The sequence below is a fragment of the Pseudophryne corroboree genome, chromosome 3 (assembly GCF_028390025.1).
Source record: "Pseudophryne corroboree isolate aPseCor3 chromosome 3, aPseCor3.hap2, whole genome shotgun sequence".
Classification (NCBI taxonomy): Eukaryota; Metazoa; Chordata; class Amphibia; order Anura; family Myobatrachidae; genus Pseudophryne; species Pseudophryne corroboree.
Genome location: NC_086446.1, coordinates 90,118,597 through 90,141,856, shown reverse-complemented (window position 1 = coordinate 90,141,856; position 23,260 = coordinate 90,118,597). Strand labels below are relative to the sequence as shown.

At 46.4% G+C, this 23,260-nt stretch overlaps 1 protein-coding gene across 2 annotated transcripts in view; it reads right to left on the bottom strand.

The window, feature by feature from the left end:
- LOC135054827 (oocyte zinc finger protein XlCOF7.1-like) overlaps nucleotides 1-20,902 on the bottom strand; it is a 41,793-nt gene extending 20,891 nt beyond the window's left edge. For both annotated transcript variants that reach the window (XM_063958206.1, XM_063958207.1), the window contains exons 1-2: nucleotides 20,786-20,902; nucleotides 18,946-19,100 (exon numbers count right to left, since the gene is read on the bottom strand). In XM_063958206.1, coding sequence (XP_063814276.1) covers nucleotides 18,946-19,023 — 78 coding nt within the window. In that variant the 5' untranslated portion in view covers nucleotides 19,024-19,100; nucleotides 20,786-20,902. The remainder of the gene's footprint in view (nucleotides 1-18,945; nucleotides 19,101-20,785) is intronic.
- Between the last annotated feature and the right edge of the window lie 2,358 nt (nucleotides 20,903-23,260).

Below are 23,260 nucleotides of genomic sequence, written 5' to 3'. Positions count from 1 at the left end.
CATATTATAGGAGTGACAATGTGGCTGGAGAATATAGTATCACTTCTAATGGCTGCTAATTGCTCAAGGAAAAAAGGAAAAAAGAAAAAAGAAAAAGAGAAGAAAAAATTGTGCTGACAAGCTGATTAGTTTATGTGCAGATCGCAAAAATCGGAGTGCGGGGTATACGATACCAGCTCCGATCTTGATGCTGTAAGACCCGCCTGTTGCCGTGCCCGTGCTCCAGGGGCTGCAGCGGCGTGTGGTCGAGGTCTCCCCGTTCAGAAGACGGAGCTATGCGGCCGTTGCCTGGTGACCGTCCTCGGGATTCCGGCTAGTGCGGTCACGTGTGCGCATCACGTGATCGCAGTACTTCCTCCTGACGTACGTTTCGCATTGTATGCTTGATCACAGGACGTTATCAGATTGAGGACTTGTGCGGTTCCCAACACTTTTCTTCTAATACTGAAAAACCTTGTAAGAGGCCACCATTTTCCCCAGAAGGCGAATGCATAGATACACCGATATCTGGGTTGGCTATACAACATCCCAAACCATCGACTGGATTACCAATGCCTTTTCCAACGGAAGAAAAAAACTTTCTGCAACTTTGTGTCCAGTATCATTCCCAGAAATGGGAGCCTCCGAGTTGGCTCTAAGTGAGATTTCATAAAACTCATAATCCACCCGTGATCAAAGAGTAGTTTGGTTGTGAGGCCAATGCTGTTCAACAACCTCTCCCTGGACGGTGCCTTTATCAGAAGATCGTCCAGGTACCGAATTATGTTTCCTCCCTGTTTGCGAATGAGAAACATCATCTCTGCCATCACCTTGGTGAACACCCTTGGTGCCGTGGAGAGACCAAAGGGCAGGGCCTGGAACTGGTAGTGACAGTCCTGCAGTGCAAACCGTAGATAAGCCTGGTGAGGCGGCCAGATCGGAATGTGAAGGTATGCATCCTTGATATCCAGAGACACTAGGAACTCCCCCTCCTCCAGACCTGAGATCACCACTCTCAGAGACTCCATCTTGAATTTGAACACTCATAAGTACAGGTTCAACAATTAGATATTCAAAATCGGCCTTACTGAACCGTCCGGTTTCGGTACTACAAACAAGTTGGAATAATATCCCTTGTTTTGGAGATAAAGGTGGAACTGGAACAATGACCTGAGTCTGTACCAGCTTTTGAATAGCATCCTGTAAGGTTATAATTGCCTCTTGTGAAACTGGTAAGCCTGATTTGAAATATCTGTGAGGTGGTAGCTCCTGAAACTCCAGTCTGTAGCCCTGGGAAATAAGATCTATGACCCAGGGATCCTGGCATTATGTTGTCCAGATGTGACTGAAATTTTTTAGTCGGGCTCCCACCTGCCAGTCTTCCAGGCATCGCGGTCCACAGTCACTCTGAAGGCTTTGAGGAAGCAGAGCTTGAGCCCTGTTCTTGAGAACCGTCAGTTGCTGGTTTGCGTGGTTTACCTCTAGCGTCTCTGTTGGCTGTAGAAGGTCCTCTGGTTTTGCCCTTAAACTTGGCAGTCCGAAAGGACTGTAGAGTAGGTCCAGAGTAGGTCTTCCTGGTTGGGGGAGCTGCAGAAGGAAGATATGTGGACTTACCCGCAGTAGCTTTGGAGATCCATTTGTCTACTTAGTCTCCAAATAAGGCCTCTCCTGTGAAGGGAAGGCCTTCCACACCGTTCCTGGAGTCCACATCCGCAGTCCACTGGCGTAACCATAAGCCCCTGCTTGCTGACACTGCCACAGCAGTGGCGCATGCAATAAGCAAACCTTCTTCTTTTATGGCTTCTACCATAAAGTTCACAGAGTCCAGTATATGTTGCAGGAGTAACACAATCTCCCCTCTAGATAAGGAATCCAACCCTTCAATTAGGTTACCCGACCATTTAGCAATGGCTTGTCACGATCCGGGTATCTGGACGCCATTATTTACCTTTCATGTGTCTCCTAAGACTGTCCCAGCGTCCTAGGCTCGGTTCCCAGCTGTGATGCAAGCATTCATACGTCATATCTCATCTCTGCTGATCCGTGGATGTTGTTCTTCAATGCCCGGGCGACTGGCATGGCGTCACCTGCCGGCGGGGCCTCGGGCATCATTTCCATATTCCAAATACATACAGGGTATGTGGCACTCCTCACCTACTGCAGCCGCGGCCGTCCATGCTGAAGGTTGAGATGCAAGTTGGCGTTCTCTATGTTCACCGCCGCCATTACAGAGGAATCTCCATGTGGTGAATACAAACAGCTTCACTTCCACAGGCCGGTATGGGCGCAGCCATCTTGGTTCCAGTCACATGATCCTGACCTCCAATCCATAGCCTTGCTGATGTCTGCATAATTAAGCCATCCAATCCCTTTACACCTAAGGGTATAAAGGGACTGAGCCTGCACCAGGAAATCGTCAGTGCTTTGGTTGTCAAACCTTGTTTCCAGTCTCTCTCTCCTGTGATTGATTTGTTCCAGGTTTCCAGCTCCTGTCTCCAGCTATCACTAAGAGACCCGCACCAGCTTACCACCTTGCGGTGCAGCCTGACTCTGCAGTCCTCCGGGACTACTCCAGCTTCCAGCTACTATTCCATCTGCTTCCAGCGGTCAGCTTCCAGCAGTGATCAGCATTCCTTAAAGTGCCGGTACTTTCCCAGCAGATTTCTACAAACCACCGGTACCAGTATTTCTTTGCTCTCCAGCATCATTCTACCATTTGGCTGGTTCCATCCAGCAATCACTCCATGTGAACACCTGACTGGTTCCAACCAGTACCCACAGCAGTTACTCCAACATCAGTGTACCAGATTACAGTGAAACATCAGCTGGTGTGTTCCTTGGCTATTCTCATTACTACGGACGGGTCTGGTAAGGACTTTCCATCTCAAGGACAATAAGAACTGTACCTATTACTACCAGAGCCCTGTGGCCATTGCCAACCCGTAGTTTCCAGGAACTGTGATATATTTTATTGCTGATTGCATTATTCTTTTACCACTGCTGTGATACATGGAGCTTTCTTTAATAAATCATTATTGACTTTTACTCTGGTTGTCATGGTCACGCCTTCGGGCAATCTTCTTACGTGTTACTTACATGTCTAGGGGTCTGATTCAACCTCCCAGGTTCAAGTACATCTCAGCCCCTACAACTGAGGCTTCCTCCCGTCAGCTCAGGCCCTCAGTTGTGACATGGCTTTAGTAATCCACGCACATGCTATAGCGTGTCTCTGGGCCACCCCAGCAGCTGTATACAAGGATTTGAGTGTAGTCTCAATTTTACGATCAGCCCTGTCTTTCAGGGAGGATGCACCAGGGACAGGCAATACAATTTTTCATGACAGCCTGGATACTAATGCATCCACTATCGGTGGACTTTCCCATTTTTTTCTATCCTCCGGAGGAAAAGGAAAAGAGTAAAGTAACCTTTTAGGGATTTGAAATTTCCTATCAGGATTAACCCATGGTTCTTCAAACAGGGTATTCAATTCCTTTGACACAGGAAAAGTGACTGAGGACTTCTTTTCACATTAAAATAAGATTCCTCACTCTCCTGTCACCTTAGCAGGAATTTGCAGAACGTCTCTGACAGCTTCTATAAGAGCCTCTAATCCCTGTGACAGAGCAGCGTCCCCCCCCCCCCCCCCTTGTGAATCCACCTCCCCCTCCTCCATGTCCGACCCCTCAGTGTCAGAATTAGACTGCAGGATATCGCCCAGAGTTAATTTTTGCGGACAAATGGCAGGGGACTGAGTCATTTGTTTGGGGACTGAGTCTCTGTTCATAAACTCATCCACAGACTGTCTTAAGGATAGCGTCTCTTTCTCATATCGGGACAATTTATTAGAAATATTGGAAATCATGCCTTTAATGGAATCAAGCCTCGCTGGTTCAGCTCCGCTAGCCTGGGAAGGTGCACTACACCGAGTACATAGAAGTGAGTTCCATAGGGAAGAAGAACACTCTGCCGTACATGAAACACGCTTTGCCTGACATATTGTAAATGTGGCAACACACACACACACACACACACACACACACAGGAAAAGGTTAAAAGCACAATTAACCCACAAAGAGCCCTTCCAGGGAGACACAGAGATATTTTGGAGCCAACACACAACGCCCTTATTGATAATGCCAAGCTTAGCCGGATCGCAGACTAAGTCCAGATTGGGGACTTAGTACACTAATAATCGCTCTCCCTCTGCTATGATCCCCTGGTACCGCTGAGGTAGTCTGGAGCCACACCGGAGGAGCTGCGCATCCCTGTCAGTCAGCGTCTGTGTCCATTGCAGAGGAAAAATGGCGCTGGTGAGCTGCTGGATCCTCTCATAGTGAAGCTCCCCCCCACCCCCTCAATGGCGCGTGGTCTTCCCGCCAGCTTAGTACTCACCACTCAACTATCTTCTGGCTCTTTTAGGGGTGGCGGTGTGCTGCGGGAATGTACGCTCGCCATGGTGGGGCTTGCGAATAGCTCCCTCAGAAGCTAGTCTCCTGTCAGCGGGGAACAGGACCATTAACCCTATAAGAGGTTTGGCCGTTCTCTCCCCCCCTTAAGTCTCACGAAGCAGGCAGTCTGGTGCCATCCAGTCCTGCCTGAAAACAACAAACATAGAAAATAAATGCATAAAATTCTTCAGGAGCTTCAGTAAGCGTGACCGGCTCCTCTGGGCACAAATTATTCTAAACGGAGTCTGGTAGGAGGGGCATAGAGGGAAGAGCCAGCCCACACTATCAAATTCTTAAAGTGCCCATGGCTCCTAGTGGATCTGTCTATACCCCATGGTACTAAATGGATCCCCAGTATCCTCTAGGACGTAAGAGAAAAAGCCACTATTACATTTTTTTATTTTTAATTAACTATACATATTTACTAAGTAGGACAGCTTGCGGGGGCAGTATTACAATTTGGTTTGTTTCCAATGTCCACCTCCCCCTCCCCACCCAGTCCACACAACTCACTCCACCCCCTGGACGAGCAGGGGGTGGGTCAACTTGCTGCGGGACGGTGAGGAGGAGGGCAGTGCGGGCGGTGAGGTTACGTCACCCTGTGCAGTGCGCACAGTCGGGGGCAGGGGGAGTCGGGTATGCGTCTGAGTCTCCTGAGGATGCTTAACGCTGCCCGGCAATGAAAAAACAAAGGGGGTTTGGCTAGTCCTGAATTATTAAGTTGACAGTAAAAGGTTGACAGGATCAAAAGGTCGACAGTCAAAAGGTCAACAATCGACATGCAAAATCAACTGGGTGTTTAACATTTTTTACCCCAATTTCTTTTAAATGTGTTCGGTCGCCACACTTCGTGCGCGTTGGCTCACCACAAGGACACTAATGGTGATAGTTTGTGACATGGATAGTGTCAAAGTCAGAAAAATATCCCTATACACGCTGCCATATTTGCACCTCACGCTGGTCCGCGCTGCGCATGCGTGCGCTTTCCCGTGATAGCGCATACCCGCTGATGCGTGCACCCGCTCGCATCGGTATGCGTATTTACGGTAAGGAGTATGTAGTCGTAGCGTGCGACCCAATCGTTACATATTTCCACAATTAATGTAGTTTGTAGATCATGGTCCCTTTGATAGATTCTGAAAGTTTGGTTAATATAGAATGTCCCTGAATGGAGGAATCCCTCTTTGTATTGTGCGAAGGGTCTAACAGGAATCATACAGCAGTGTTTGGTACCCATCGGAAGAGTATTTAATTAGCAATATTCCGGTGTTGGTTTGGAGCGTATTAATCGCTCGTGCGAATAGTTATGGACATAAGAAGTTTATGTCCATTACTATTATTTACTCTTACTCAGGTATGCGGCGGGAAACCTAGTTTCCCACCCACCTGAGCTGTTTGAAATCGTCACAGCCCACCTGTATGAATCACTCTATGACCTTTTGTTATAGTGCGAAGCCGAATTCCTTCGTCCAATGGACAATGGGATTGTAGGGACTATGAGATTGCATTGTGTGTGGGGCATAAATAGGCAGGCCGACCATATCCAACTTCACTCTCATCAACAGTTTTCTTGCTGATAATCGGGAGCTGGATATCGAGGCGCATGCGATCATACCCTTTGTGCGTAAGTTTCTCTCCGTAATCATATTGTCTTACTGTGAGCCAATCTCTCTCTCTCTCCCTTCTCTTTCTCTCGTATCTCCCATTGACTAGTATTGTATTGTATTAGATCAGCATAGTATTGTATTGTATTTCTTGTATAGTTATTTGGTTAGGAAGTCTCTGTTATATTGTAGTGTATCATTTGTACTGTTATTCTCTTTTACAAGTATATTAGATATAATACAGTTAATAGGCTTTGGACCCTAAACCAGTATCTGTGTATTTCCTATAGTTTTAAGTGTTCACTTGAGCGTCAGTGACGCTCAAGCAGCTTTGTAGTTAGTCAGGTTACACAAGGTTGCACTTACACCCTGTATTCACATTAAGGTATTCTGTGTATTTCATTGATAAAAGGTTTAGACATAAAGGTATAGCGTTGTGACCGTCTGCGCCGCTGGTGATCTCCTCGTGGTCTCGAGCGTCCGCTACGTCATAGCGAATCATTACTCTAGTCATAGCCAATAACGTGCTGTCCTGTGATCACTGGGCCGTGAGCGAACGTGACGCTTGAGCGTCTCGCCTTCGGCTGAGCGTTCGTTACGCAACTAGCGTACCCTTACGGTACTTCTTAAGTAAACAGCGTACAGTGTTCTTAGACTTCATTAAGGGTTGTTTATACGACAAAGGAATTTAGCATTGTCAATTGGGGACTCGTCCTGTCCTTCTCATATCTGCACTAGGTAGATCAGCAGACATTATCCCCCAGCAAAGGGTGGGAGGTTGTCTCACAGTGCTGACGGGATAAGCGTCTGCTTCGCTTAGATAAAGAGTGCTGAAGGAATCCGGGAACCGGAAGTAAGAACAAAACGCTTGTGTCCTTTAAAACTGTTTATTTCTCTTCTGTCTTGCGTATACACGCACGCATACATATATATCTGCATTTCTTTTTCAATTTCGTATATCACTATTCCTGTTTGCCAATTTTTATAGTTGATAGAAAGTGCTAAAAGAGATTTGCTGTTATTTCATAGTAGAGGTAATAGCTAAAGTATAGACCAACACACGGCTTGTCTGGGAAATAAGGCAGTCAGTGTGGTGTGCGGTAGATGATCAGGGATCATCTACATTGATAAAAGTAGAAATTGTGTTACGGTGGATCTTTTGTTTTGCGTACACGTGTCTCTAACAAAGACTAGCGTACGCAATCCAAAGGCAGACGCACGCAGCGTACATTACGCAACGTAGCGTCCGGTTACGCCCACGTAGCTCAAGTTGTGATAAGGCGATAAGTAACGCAAAGGCGATAAGTAACGCACAGCGGTAGATAACGCGACGCGGTAAATAACGCAAATCTATTTTTGGAAAATTTGAAATTTAGTTTAACAGATCCTGCTCCTAATTGGTAACACAGCTGGGCTAAAGAAAATTTCTGCGCAGAAATAGATATAGAAACGAAAGTGTACATGTGTTGAGTGAGTGTGTTTTTATTACATAAGTTTATATAACTTAGAGGTTGAACCAAAAAGAAATCGGGTAGGACATACGTGTAAGTGACATATACGGTGGCTAAGGAGGCATCCTTGGTTAAATAAAATATGAGCATTAGAGTATAGCGGACCACAAGGTAACAAGACCAGGAGGTCACAAGGACAAGGCCAGGAGGTCACAAGGTACAAGAAGGTCCGCTATAAAGGTACAAAAAGCACAACCCCGGGGGTTGGTGCTAAAACCCATATAGGCCATTGGAAGCTCTGGCTGAAGGAATTCGCAGCCGCAATTTTCGATTCCACTGATCTCTCAGTACATAACAGGTAGTGCTTATGTACTGAACGATTGTACCGCACGTAATTGTGTGCAGTAGTTAGTAATCTGACCTAATACCATTAGAGTAAAGTGGTCACAAACGCTATTTGTACATTCTGACGTGATTTGTGTAATTTTTTATTTTTAAAGGGAAGTTCGCTGGTCACTCAGGAACTATCTAACAACCCCACCTTTACTGGAAAGAGTAAGTGTCCTGCGGGTAACCCTCGTATGTTCCAGTAAACAGAAGGTTTCTGGTAGGGCCCTGTATCGAGTACGCCAGCACCATATCGGTGTGATCAGGTCGTATTGGTCGAGGTGGGCGAGTGAGTGGGGTACTCGGTAAACCGCCACCGCCGGCCTATTTTGAATAATTTGGTTTGCTGTAAGGGTTCGCTGAAGACCGTGATATAAAGATCAAAGGAGTAGTAAGCAACACCTGCAGATTATGGGGGCCAATTGTTCAGGTAGGGGGCGATCAACCTCGGTTCGGGTTGATTCAGAGAACCGACCAGTCGGGTCGGCAAGGTACATCATGTGTGAAAAATACGGAAGTCACACAGAGGTTTTATGTGATGAATGGGAGAGAATGACTGTACAAGACCGGGAGAAATTCCCAAGAATAGGTAGCTTCAGCACAGAAGTGTTACAAAATTTAAGGAGGAGGATATGTCTCATAAAATCAACAAAGAGACGAATTCAGCATCATGATTATTTACAGTTGTGGCAACAGGAAGGTGAGATACAGAGAGGTTTGGCTCTGGCGGCGGGATCTGGGGCAGTCAGGAAACTGATAGCCACAGCCCCGCCACCACCATACATAGCAGGAGAAAAGTTGATTACGGAGAGAAACGCACTGGGTTGTAAAACACAAACACTTAGTAACCCTGTCAATGTTAATGATGTTAACCAAGTAACCCATACAATTATTAACCCGTGCAAGTTGTACCCTGTTTTGAACTTTCCTCAGGAGTGTGATCAAGAAGACGATCCGGCAACAATTTCAGCTCTCTCTCTCGCAGCCACCATAGCAGAGACCACAGTAGGCACAGCAACACCCACGAGATTAGCGAAGGCCCCTAGCGGAGGGATAGGTGAGGTCGTGTCAACGGGTAAGTACGGCACCATGCATTATACTGAAACAATTTCACCACAAGTTGTAGAATCTACACAGAATGAGGTTGTTAGAGTTAACCCTGTTAGAGTAATAGCAGTTCCCAATGGGAAAACAGATGTATCAGGAGCCACTCCCATAAGGAACATTGCCATGTACACTCCATTTTCCCGAATGGAATTAAGAACAATAGTGTCCGAATTTCCTGACCCCAGGAAAGACTTAGTTGCTAGCCAAAAATACATCAGGGATCTAGGTAACACTGTAGAACCCAACAACAAGGATTGGCAGATACTGCTAAGAGCTTGTTTACCTTCAAATGTCGACTCAGTTCAATTCTTAGCGGATTGTGGACTAGATAAAGATGTACCACTTTCTGATGTGTACAACAAAGATAACGTAAAAAGGATAAATTTACAGCTAAAGGAGTATTTCCCAGCCGTTGTTAAATGGAACAAAATATTCTCCTTTAGACAAAAAGAGTCCGAAACGGCAGCAGAATATTTCCACCGGGCACTATTAGAAATGGCAAAGTACACTGGAATAGAAGACATTAGGACCAACCCAAACCACCAAGAAGTAGCAGTATCTGTACTGATGGATGGTTTAAAGGAAACATTAAAGACTAGGGTTCAGACCACGCAACCATGTTGGCGAGGTCTGTCGGTGTCCACATTGAGAGAGGCTGCTATTGATCACGACAGAAACATCACTAGACACAGGGAGTCGCAAAGTGATAAGTTGATGTCAGTAAGTATACAGGCGCTGACCACAAGGCAGCCTGCGTATGTACCACCGAATCCTGTGGGTAAGTCAAGTGTAATAACATGTTTTTCTTGTAACAAACAGGGACACTATGCACGAGACTGTAGAACAAAGAATGTACAAAGATCTTTTCAACCCCCTAGACAACGACACGACACACGACATTGGGAGCAGGGTCCACAGAGGCGGAGTTTTGAGCCACATACAGGGGAAACAAAAAGATACCCCCCGAACAGAGATTGGCATGCCTCTGGTAGTTCCCAGCTAACTCCCTCACAAGTAGTCGCTGCCAGCGGGATTCAGGGAGGTCAGCATACCCAATAGGGGTGTGGCCATACCTGTAATCTGCAGCCAGTTAAATTGATTGCCAGTCTTGGAAGTGAACCAGAGATTGCAATCAATGTAGCTGGTAAAACCTTAAACTTTCTTGTAGACACAGGGGCGGCCAAGTCAGTGATAAATTCGACAGTGGGCATGAGAACCACTGGTAGGACAGTTCCAGCCATGGGAGTAACAGGAGTAGTCCAGCACTACCCTGTTAGCAAACCAGCCGAGATTACAATAGGGCCTTTGCATACCAAGCATTCGTTTTTGCTAGCTGCATCGGCACCAACCAATCTCCTGGGAAGAGACTTACTATGTAAAATGGGTTGCGTCATTTATTGTACTCCTGAGGGTGTATTCTTGGACATTCCTGAGAATCACGCTCAGGAAGTACGAGACATGTTAGACTCCCCATCAAAATTAATGTCACATCCCATTATGACAAATAGGAATCCATCTCAAATAGAAGAAATGACATCTCAGATACCAGAGTCACTTTGGACAAAAGATGGACAGGACACTGGATTAATGGCAAACGTAGCTCCAGTAGTTGTACAAGTAAAAGATGGTAGGATAGCTCCAAAAATCCCACAGTATCCTCTGAAGCCAGAGGTGGAGTTAGGAGTTTTCCCAGTAATAGAGCGCTTGCTACAACAGGGCATTCTAGTAAGAACGTCCAGCACAGCAAATAGTCCCATCTTCCCTGTTAAAAAGAGTGGGGGGAGGGGTTACAGGCTAGTGCAGGATCTAAGGGGGATTAACAAAATAGTTGAGAGTCAGTTCCCCGTAGTGCCTAATCCAGCTGTCATCCTAATGCAAATTCCTCCCACTGCCAAATTTTTCACTGTTATTGACCTCTGCTCCGCATTCTTTTCGGTACCTCTGCACCCTGACAGCCAATATTTGTTTGCATTCACATACAGAGGAGTCCAATACACGTGGACTCGGTTACCCCAAGGTTTCATAGACAGTCCAAGTATATTTTCTCAGGCTTTGCATGATTGTTTACAGTCTTTCCAACCGGAGAGTGGATCAGTATTGATACAGTATGTAGATGATTTACTACTGTGTTCAGATTCGCTGGAAGCTTCCCTGAAGGATACGAAACAGCTCCTGTTTCATCTTTCAGACACAGGACATAAGGTTTCCAAAGACAAGTTGCAATTATGCCAAGCTAAGGTAAAATATTTGGGACACTGTCTAACACAAGGACTGAGACACCTGACCGCTGATAGAATCCAAGCCATTAGAGACATGACACTGCCACAAACCCAGCAACAGATCAGGACGTTTTTAGGAATGTGTGGGTATTGCCGTAATTGGATCCCAGGGTTTTCCATATTGGCGTTACCTTTGCAGGAAATGGTCTCCTCAAACAAACCTGATAGGATCTCGCATACAGACGAATCCGAAACAGCATTTGAGAGACTCAAACAGTGCCTAACGCAGGCACCAGCACTAGGTATGCCAGACTATGGGAAACCCTTTGAACTATACGGAACAGAAAGTGCTGGTTGCGCAGCAGGTGTACTAACCCAAAAACACGGTGATACCAGCAGGCCAGTTGCATACTACAGCGCTCAGCTAGACACGGTAGCACGATCCCTCCCCACATGCTTGCGTAGCGTTGCGGCGATAGCATTGCTAGTGACAAAAAGCGAAGATGTCGTGCTAGGCCACAACCTCACAATCCATACACCACATGCGGTATCTGCCTTATTAAATTCTGCCCAAACCAGACACGTCTCATCAGCGAGGTTTACAAGATGGGAATTGGCACTAATGGCCCCAGTAAACATCACCATAAGGAGATGCAGCGCATTAAATCCTGCAACATTTCTCCCAGGTGTGCCTGGTCAGACACAAAGGGTGGAAGGTGAGAGTGATGGGGAAGGAGGATTTAATGCAAAGGAAGATACACATGATTGTATGGAATATTTGACCCAAAATTTTACCGCAAGGCCTGACATCAGTGACAATCCACTGGAAGATGCAGAACTCACGTTCTACACGGACGGTAGTTGTCACAGACAGTCAGACTCGGGAGACTTGTGTACTGGATACGCAGTCGTAGATGACCAAGACACCATAGAAGCGGAACCGCTAGGTCCACCTCACTCAGCCCAGGTTGCTGAACTGGTCGCCCTAACCAGAGCATGTGAATTGGCTAAGGGTAAGTCAGCCAATATCTACACCGATTCTAGATACGCCTTCGGGGTAGTACATGATTTCGGAGCCCTATGGCGCCTCAGAAATTTCATGACGGCAGCTGGTACACCGATAGCGCATGCAGCTTATATAAAAAGGCTTCTAACAGCGATACAGGAACCCGACAGAGTGGCTGTTATCAAATGTAAAGCACATACATATAGCCAAGACCCAGTATCCCTTGGTAACAGCCGAGCAGACGAAGCCGCAAAGCTTGCAGCTGCTACCCCCATACAGACAGACACCACACAACTGATGGTATTTAATACCATCAACACACAGAAGTTGTGTGAGATGCAGAATTTGTGTTCCACACAGGAAAAGGCAGTCTGGAAGGCAAAGGGATATGGCCAGGAGTCCTCAGGGCTCTGGACGGATGGACATGGTAAACCAGTGGCCCCCAGGACATACCTTCCATGTCTGGCTGAAGCAGCTCACGGGCTGACTCATCTAGGCAAGGAGGGGATGTGCAAATTGGTAAGAGCATACTGGTGCGCCCCAGGATTCTCCTCTCATGCGGGTAAAAGAGCAATGTCATGCCTTACCTGTCTGAGAAAGAATATTGGAAAAGCAATACCTACAGAACCATCCCATGTCCCACCTGCCGGCGGCCCTTTCCAGGTAATACAAATTGACTTCATTCAATTACCCCCATGTCGAAATTTGAAATATGTACTTGTTTGTATAGATGTTTTTTCGAATTGGGTCGAAGCATTTCCAGCAGCTACAAATACCGCTATGTTTACAGCTAAGAAAATTGTGCAGGAATTTGTATGTAGATATGGTATCCCTAGAATCATTGAAAGTGATAGGGGTACCCATTTTACCGGTGATGTCTTTCAAGGAATGTGTAAATTAATGGGTATTGATAGCAAGCTGCACACTCCGTACCGTCCACAGGCGAGTGCGAAGGTCGAAAGAGTGAACAGCACTATTAAAAATAAATTGAGTAAAGTAATGGCAGAGACAGGATTGACGTGGCCAGAAGCTTTACCCGTTGTTTTGTATAGCATCAGAACCACTCCCAGGTCCCCTCTTAACCTGTCCCCTTTTGAAATTCTGTTTGGTCGACAACCGCATGTCATGATTAACCCTCAGGATGATTTGAAATGTAACAATGAAGTGACTGTAAAATACTTGATTAACATGAGTAAGCAGTTGAGGAATCAAAATGATAATCTGAAGTTGGTGATTCCTGATTTACCAGATAGTAATTGTCATGACATTGAACCTGGGGATTATGTAATGATACGAAATTTTCTACGCTCAGGTTGTCTTATTGATAGATGGGAAGGACCATACCAGGTCTTATTGACTAGCACCACAGCATTGAAGGTTGCTGAGAGAGAGACTTGGGTCCATTCATCCCACTGCAAAAAGGTTGCTGATCCAGAGAAGTCCCGTGATAAGGAACAGACGGTAGAGGTTGTATCACTGGAGTGTCTGTTCCAGGAGGACTGAGGCGGCACCTGAGCCTTGAAGACCGAAAGCAGTTGTTGACTCCCTTCTCCCTTTTATTGTTTTTCTCCACTTCCCATCCCCTCTCCCTTAAAAATTTATTTTTTCCCCCTTCTCATTCTTCTCTATTTCCTCCTCAAAGATGGACTTGCCCCAAGAGACTGTGATCCGGATTTTGATGTTAACCATGATGTTGACCAGAGCAGTCTGTTCCGGCGAGAGTACCATAGAGGTCGAGAGAGGTTCTGGAATGGGTTCCGATTATGATGATGGAGGCGTAGTTTTCCAAGATCAACCAAACCAACAAGCAAAGGCGAGTATCAGAAAACGATCCGATAGAAGAAATTGTGATGGATTATTAGCTGAAGAAAACTGTATCTGTAGGCTCTGTGACAATTTGATTGAGGATGGGTGCATAAAGAAATGCCAATCCAGTTTTAATATCCATATGGACCGGCATCCATTGAGTGACTATCACTCCTTAGTGGGTAACGTATTAAACCAAACAGACTGTTGGGTATGCTCTCAAGTACCTCAGGGTCATAGCAAATCAGGGCTAGTACCATTTCCTTTAACGTTAGGGGAGGTACTTGAGCTAAGTGGTGGGAGACCGGTGGACCGGAGGTTTAACATCTCCAGCCCTCCTAGTTTGAAGCTCCACCAATACCATGTGGATAGGTCCCTCTTATGTTTTAATATCTCCAATCCCCGTAAGCCGGGAAATTGGGAAGTGTCATGGAGCAACCTTACCATGACCTTTTCACACAGAGCAGATAGAATGCCTACAGATACAGAGCTTGTACGCCACATAGCCAGTAGAGGAAAATCTTTCCGGTATCGATATACCTTAGGAAATAGGATTACTAGAGTTGGAGAAGTATCACCAGGATACTGTGCACATATCGTACAAACTGATACGTGCATTAAGCAGATGGAAGAATTAGGGTCAGGAGAGTTCACCTGGAAGGTGTGTAATATGGTAATGTCCTTCTCTGTCCCATATGTTCTCCCCGATGATGCATATTTCATATGCGGGAGAAAGGCGTACAAGTGGCTTGCCCCAAACTCTGAAGGATTGTGTTATATTGGAAAAGTATTGCCTGAAGTGATGACTGTTACACATGACAAAATGAAGGACATACACCGTGGTGCCCAAGCTCCTTATACTCACACTCATTACGAGCACCGAGTTAAAAGACAACTGTCAGAAAGGTTAGAGCATCCGGCCTCTGATCTTATCCATGAATCCACCGGGATTCAGGTTCTGGTAGCGTTAGATTTCACTCGCACCGCTCGAGGAGTGATGAATTATAGATACATTTCCGCACTCGCCAATTTGTTAGATAATATCACTGAAATGTATGATGACACGTTCAGATACACTGGAAGAGAACTTCAAGCTTATAAAACAGAACTAGTTCAGCATAGGATGGTTCTTAATTATCTTACAGCAGTAACAGGCGGATATTGTGTTACATTGGCAACACAGTACGGCATAAAGTGTTGCACGTATATCACAAATAGCACCGAGGATCCGGTAGAGGTCATAGACCAAAAGATGGACGATATTCTCCAATTGAAGTGGGAATTTCGTCGAAAACACAATCTCACCCTTGCTGCTGTAGGTAATGAGCTGACTAGTTGGGTGTCATGGTTGAACCCGCGAAATTGGTTCTCCGGTTTAGGAGACTGGGCTCAAGGAGTCATAATGGATGTTGGAAAGTTTCTCCTATGTATCTTAGGTGTTGTTATATCTATTGGATTGATATTTAGATGCGGGCAGGCTTTAATGAGGTGCAAACAAAGTACAAAAGTGATGAGCTTGAGGAGTGAGGAAACCGTAATTAACCTGGATTTGATTTATGACCCAATGATAGAAACCAGGATGTGATGAAAAATGCGATTATACGGTCCGTTTCTTTCACCTGTTTTTCTGCTTTTCTCCAAGATACAAAGACCCCCTTGGACGAGGAAGTTGACGAGACGCTATACAGACAACAGACAAGCACCAAAGATGAAGTTTTGACCACTTGAGAAATGGACATTTGATGAACTTTGCCATGGATCCCCAGTTTCCCTAGTATTCTTAAACTCACGCTAGCCCAACATTTTTGTAAATCTGATGGCACTGACAAAGCTATTTGCTCATGCCCAAGGAGCAATACAGCGCAAAGAAGACGACTCTCAACAGATACCGAACAAAACTTCAACAACAGATGTACATTTCCCTGACATAGAATATCATTGCATTTCCCATAAGTGTTCTTTATCTTCATCTCTACAACCCTCAGGTAATAACACACATAGTATAGGGAATACAGGCACAGATATCAGCAATCACATATTCCCCCATTCATGTATCATCAACTAAAATGTGCTCCCCATTTTGTTCAAAAGCCGAAAAGAGCTCGGTAAAGTTTGACAGCCCATCCACAGACCTGTACCACGGGATAAGAAGGAATTCAAATGTATACTTCGCAATACCTCGAAGCTTGATTTACAACACGTACGGCACGATGATACATGACCCCCCCCCCCCAAACATGGACTCATACACACATGCTTCTGCTATCTCACTAGGTCATACCCTTTTCACACCTACTCCTCTCTTCTTCCTTACCCAACCATGGAAATGAATTAACCCCTGACTTATATTTTTCTCCTTTTGAAATGTTTTAGAAGGTGGCAGTTATTATTGACTGCCAAAGGGTGGACTGTCAAAGTCAGAAAAATATCCCTATACACGCTGCCATATTTGCACCTCACGCTGGTCCGCGCTGCGCATGCGTGCGCTTTCCCGTGATAGCGCATACCCGCTGATGCGTGCACCCGCTCGCATCGGTATGCGTATTTACGGTAAGGAGTATGTAGTCGTAGCGTGCGACCCAATCGTTACATATTTCCACAATTAATGTAGTTTGTAGATCATGGTCCCTTTGATAGATTCTGAAAGTTTGGTTAATATAGAATGTCCCTGAATGGAGGAATCCCTCTTTGTATTGTGCGAAGGGTCTAACAGGAATCATACAGCAGTGTTTGGTACCCATCGGAAGAGTATTTAATTAGCAATATTCCGGTGTTGGTTTGGAGCGTATTAATCGCTCGTGCGAATAGTTATGGACATAAGAAGTTTATGTCCATTACTATTATTTACTCTTACTCAGGTATGCGGCGGGAAACCTAGTTTCCCACCCACCTGAGCTGTTTGAAATCGTCACAGCCCACCTGTATGAATCACCCTATGACCTTTTGTTATAGTGCGAAGCCGAATTCCTTCGTCCAATGGACAATGGGATTGTAGGGACTATGAGATTGCATTGTGTGTGGGGCATAAATAGGCAGGCCGACCATATCCAACTTCACTCTCATCAACGGTTTTCTTGCTGATAATCGGGAGCTGGATATCGAGGCGCATGCGATCATACCCTTTGTGCGTAAGTTTCTCTCCGTAATCATATTGTCTTACTGTGAGCCAATCTCTCTCTCTCTCCCTTCTCTTTCTCTCGTATCTCCCATTGACTAGTATTGTATTGTATTAGATCAGCATAGTATTGTATTGTATTTCTTGTATAGTTATTTGGTTAGGAAGTCTCTGTTATATTGTAGTGTATCATTTGTACTGTTATTCTCTTTTACAAGTATATTAGATATAATACAGTTAATAGGCTTTGGACCCTAAACCAGTATCTGTGTATTTCCTATAGTTTTAAGTGTTCACTTGAGCGTCAGTGACGCTCAAGCAGCTTTGTAGTTAGTCAGGTTACACAAGGTTGCACTTACACCCTGTATTCACATTAAGGTATTCTGTGTATTTCATTGATAAAAGGTTTAGACATAAAGGTATAGCGTTGTGACCGTCTGCGCCGCTGGTGATCTCCTCGTGGTCTCGAGCGTCCGCTACGTCATAGCGAATCATTACTCTAGTCATAGCCAATAACGTGCTGTCCTGTGATCACTGGGCCGTGAGCGAACGTGACGCTTGAGCGTCTCGCCTTCGGCTGAGCGTTCGTTACGCAACTAGCGTACCCTTACGGTACTTCTTAAGTAAACAGCGTACAGTGTTCTTAGACTTCATTAAGGGTTGTTTATACGACAAAGGAATTTAGCATTGTCAATAGTCAATTTTATGAATTGCGTTCGATCGCCACGCTTCGGGTTTGGTGGCTCACTCCGCTCGCCAAAACGTTACTAAAGGTAATAGTTTGTGACATGGATAGTAAATGCAGCAAAAAAATTAAACCCTTACAAAAAATAAAAACGTGTACACCTTTTGACCCTATCGACCTTTTGGACTGTCGACATGTTGACCCTGTCGACCTATTGACTGTAGATCTATAGACTGAGTACCCAGGCTAAGGGCTAACTTTGGGGATGGGCCCAAGATGTCCAGCCAATAATGCCCGTCTGTAATACAGGCGTAAATTCCTTTGATCAACTGAGAGATTTCTCAGAATGCCTCAGCCAGCAACCACAGGGCTCTTGCTGTAGTAGGAGAACTGGGGAATGGTAAGCAGCTACAGGTAAGCAGGTAATTGACATCTAAGGCTGTCTTACTAAAGCCATATCGCTGTGGGAAGTATAGTAGAACTGTGCTAAAAGAAGACTTTGGGAACTTCTTCATAAAAGAAAAGTATGGGTCATGTGACCGCTATTCAGAATCCTTTACTGTACCTTTTCAGTCACATTCCCGTTCTTTTTAAAGTGATAAAGTGACACTCTCAGACTCCCTCACCTCCCCAGTCAGGTCCCTGTGTTAGATAATAGAGATGAGTGATGTCACTGTGACACTCACAGATCCCATCACCTCCCCAGTAAGGTCCCTGTGTTAGTAATAGAGATAAGAGCGATGTCACTGTGACACTCCCAGATCCCCCACCTCCCCAGTCAGGTCCCTGTGTTAGTAATAAAGATAAAAGAGTGATGACACTTTGGGCCTAATTCTGAGTTGATTGCAGCAGAAATTTTGTTAGCAGTTGGGCAAAACCATGTGCACTGCAGGAGGGGCAGATATAACATGTGCAGAGAGAGTTAGATTTGGGCGGGGTGTATTCAAACTGAAATCTAAATTGCAGTGTAAAAATAAAGCAGCCAGTATTTACCCTGCACAGAAACAAAATAGCCCACCCAAATCTATCTCTCTCTGCACATGTTATATCTGCCCCCCCTGCAGTGTACATGGATTTTCCCAATTGCTAACAAACGATGCTGCGATCAACTCAGAATTACCCCCTTTGTTCCCCTCACCTCTTCAGTCAGCAGGTAGATGATCTCCAGGGTGAGGTCTAATATCCTCTCAGTCCGGTGACTCCTGTCCTTGTCCATCCTCAGTGAGTCAGTCGGATGATCAACATAGGACTCCTCACACTATTTATCTTCAAGCAACAGCTCATATTAAATATCTAGAAAAAAAAAATCAAATAACACAAGAAGAGTTACTAAAAGATACAATGAATTCAGATCTATTATTTATCCACTTTCACCGGATACAGAAATACTTTCAAATTCAAAACTTCAATATATTGTACTATTGATACGTACCACCTACACTGCACTTCTTTAGCGTGGCACAATGGGATCCGGTTAGGATCCTGGTGGTCGGGATTCCGGCAGTCGAAAAACCGATGCCAGATTTCCCCCACTACTCGGAATGCCGGCGCTGGGATCCCAACATTTATCACTATCACGGTGCTGGGGATCCCGGATGATGATTTCACAGGCCGCTGATGAGGTAAGCCGCGTGGGAGTGTGAGGGGGTTAGGTTTAGGCTGCGGCGGGATGGTTGGGGTTAGGCTGCGGGGTAGGAGGGTTTAGAGTTAGGCTGCGGAGAGGGAGGGTTAGGCACCTAATGGAAGGGTTAGTGTGTTCGGCTGCAGGGGAGGGAGGGTTAGGTTGCAGGGAGGATTAGGGTTAGGCTGCGGGGAGGGAGGGTTAGGTTGCAGGGAGGATTAGGGTTAGGCTGCGGGGAGGCAGGGCTTAGGGTTAGGCTGTGGGGAGGGAGGGTTAGGGTTAGGCACCTCCAGGGAGGGTTAAGTTAGGCTGCAGGGAGGGAGGGTATGGCACCCCCAGGGAGGGCTAGGCTGCGGGGAGGGAGGGTTAGAGTTAGGCACCCCCAGGGAAGTTAAGGCTGTGGGGAGGGAGAGTTAGGCACCCCCAGGGAGGGTTAGGCTGTGGGGAGGGAGGGTTAAGGCCCGAACACACTGGCCGATATATCAGCCGTTGAACGGCCGATATATCGCGGGTCCGTCTGCCAGTGTGTACGGCCGATACGTCTGTGAACTGCATCTTTCACAGATGTATCGCGTCGGCCCCGCAGCACAGCTGACAGCCAATATATCTACCGACATATTGGCGTGTCGCTGTGTGTGTACGGGCGGTCGGCTGACCGCCCGTACACATGCTGTGGCGGCCAGCGGTGATTGACAGCTGAACTGGGCGGGGGCGTGTGTACACGCCCGCCCAGTTCATGACGTCAGTCCCTGACGGATCGGGCAGTGTGTACGCTCAACACACTGTCCAATACGTCCATAGATATATCTGCCGATCAATTGATCGGCAGATATATCTTCCAGTGTGTACCCACCTTTAGGCACCCCCAGGGAGGGTTAGGGTTAGGCTGTGGGGAGGGAGGGTTAGGGTTAGGCACCCCCAGGGAGGGTTAGGCTGCGGGGAGGGAAGGTTAGGGTTAGGCTGCGGGGAGGGAAGGTTAGGGTTAGGCATCCCCAGGGAGGGTTAGGGTTAGGCTGCGGGGAGGGAAGGTTAGGGTTAGGCACTCCCAGGGAGGGTTAGGCTGCGGGGGAGGGAGTGTTAGGTTGCAGGGAGGGTTAGGCTGCATCAGGACTAGTAGGTGACACTGGGTGACGCAGGGTGAGGGATAAAGTTCTAAGTAACAATGCAGTATATCTATAGGACAGGATTAGTAGGTGACATACAGTATATAAGGTGACACTAGAACTGTCATTAAGTTACAGGGAGTCATTGTGATCAGAAACACTGTCTATCTGAGGAAGCATAAAACAGATGCAATGTAAAATAGAGGTATTTAGCTAGCACAGCTAGGATACACACATATAATGAATGCAATTACCAGCTTTTACTTCTAGCAGCATCAGATCCTGTATCTCCTTTCTCTGCTCTGTATTGCTGCTGTCTGACTCTGAACAGGAAAGCTGGTGGCTAGATGGCTAATAATAAACACTTCCTGTGCGTTCCACAACCAGGACATGGGGGGCTGGGTGCGTTCCACATACAGGAAGTGGGAGGGTTGAGTGAGCATTTTTATTTGCTGCAGGCAGCAGCAGTGATATACAGGAGGGAGGGGAGAGTCACCTCCTGTGTGTGACTGTGGCCATTGCTCTCATGGTAACCTCTCCTGAATTTCTACAGTAGATCCAGGAGAGAGATTTAATATTTCCATAATTGTTTGTGATCTCTCTTGTTTAATGAATGTTTTTTTTTTTTTTTATTCCGTATACAGTGTGTGTCAGTAGTTTCTCAGTAGTGGATACGTGTGAGCATTATCAGATCTGTTACCAATACAATTTGTTCTGATGGTTAAACATATCCCATTTTAAAAATAAGAATTTACTCACCGGTAATTCTATTTCTCGTAGTCCGTAGTGGATGCTGGGTACTCCGTAAGGACCATGGGGAATAGACGGGCTCCGCAGGAGACTGGGCACTCTTAAAAGAAAGATTAGCTACTATATCTGGTGTGCACTGGCTCCTCCCTCTATGCCCCTCCTCCAGACCTCAGTTAGGGAAACTGTGCCCGGAAGAGCTGACATTACTAGGAAAGGATTTGGAATCCAGGGTAAGACTCATACCAGCCACACCAATCACACCGTACAACTTGTGATAACTATACCCAGTTAACAGTATGAACAACAACTGAGCCTCATTCAACAGATGGCTCATAACAATAACCCTATAGTTAAGCAATAACTATATACATGTATAGCAGAAAGTCCGCACTTGGGACGGGCTCCCAGCATCCACTACGGACTACCAGAAATAGAATTACCGGTGAGTAAATTCTTATTTTCTCTGACGTCCTAGTGGATGCTGGGTACTCCGTAAGGACCATGGGGATTATACCAAAGCTCCCAAACAGGCGGGAGAGTGCGGATGACTCTGCAGCACCGAATGAGCAAACTCAAGGTCCTCCTCAGCCAGGGTATCAAACTTGTAGACTTTTGCAAAAGTGTTTGATCCCGACCAAGTAGCAGCTCGGCAAAGTTGTGAAGCCGAGACCCCTCGGGCAGCCGCCCAAGAAGAGCCCACCTTCCTCGTGGAATGGGCTTTTACTGATTTAGGATGCGGCAGTCCAGCCGCAGAATGTGCAAGTTGAATCGTGCTACAGATCCAGCGAGCAATAGTCTGCTTTGAAGCAGGAGCACCCAGCTTGTTGGGTGCATGCAGGATAAACAGCGAGTCAGTTTTTCTGACTCTAGCCGTCCTGGAAACATAGATTTTCAGGGCCCGGACTACGTCCAGCAACTTGGAATCCTCCAAGTCCCGAGTAGCCGCAGGCACCACAATAGGTTGGTTCAAATAAAACGCTGATACCTCCTTTGGGAGAAATTGGGGACGAGTCCTCAATTCTGCCCTGTCCGTATGGAAAATCAGATATGGGCTTTTACAAGACAAAGCCGCCAATTCTGACACACGCCTAGCTGAGGCCAAGGCCAACAGCATGACTACCTTCCATGATAATGTTTTGCTGTCACATCCTTCCTAGCTTTTATCAGCGTAGGAATGACTACATCTGGAATGCCCTTTTCCATTAGGATCCGGCGTTCAACCGCCATGCCGTCAAACGCAGCCGCGGTAAGTCTTGGAACAGACAGGGCCCCTGCTGTAGCAGGTCCTGTCGGAGCGGCAGAGGCCAAGGGTCCTCTGGGATCATTTCTTGTAGTTCCGGGTACAAAGTTCTTCTTGGCCAATCCGGAACGATGAGTATAGTTCTTACTCCTCTCTTTCTTATTATCCTCAGTACCTTTGGTATGAGAGGAAGAGGAGGGAACACATAAACCGACTGGTACACCCACGGTGTCACTAGAGCGTCCACAGCTATCGCCTGAGGGTCCCTTGACCTGGCGCAATATCTTTTTAGCTTTTTGTTGAGGCGGGATGCCATCATGTCCACCTGTGGCCTTTCCCAACGATTTACAATCAGCTTGAAGACTTCTGGATGAAGTCCCCACTCTCCCGGGTGGAGGTCGTGCCTGCTGAGGAAGTCTGCTTCCCAGTTGTCCACTCCCGGAATGAACACCGCTGACAGTGCTAGCACGTGATTCTCCGCCCATCGAAGAATCCTTGTGGCTTCTGCCATCGCCATCCTGCTTTTTGTGCCGCCCTGTCGGTTTACATGGGCGACCGCCGTGATGTTGTCTGACTGAATCAGCACCGGTTGGTTTTGAAGCAGGGGTTCTGCTTGACTCAGGGCATTGTAAATGGCCCTTAGTTCCAGAATATTTATGTGTAGGGAAGTCTCCTGACTCGACCACTGTCCTTGGAAGTTTCTTTCCTGAGTGACTGCCCCCCGACCTCGGAGGCTTGC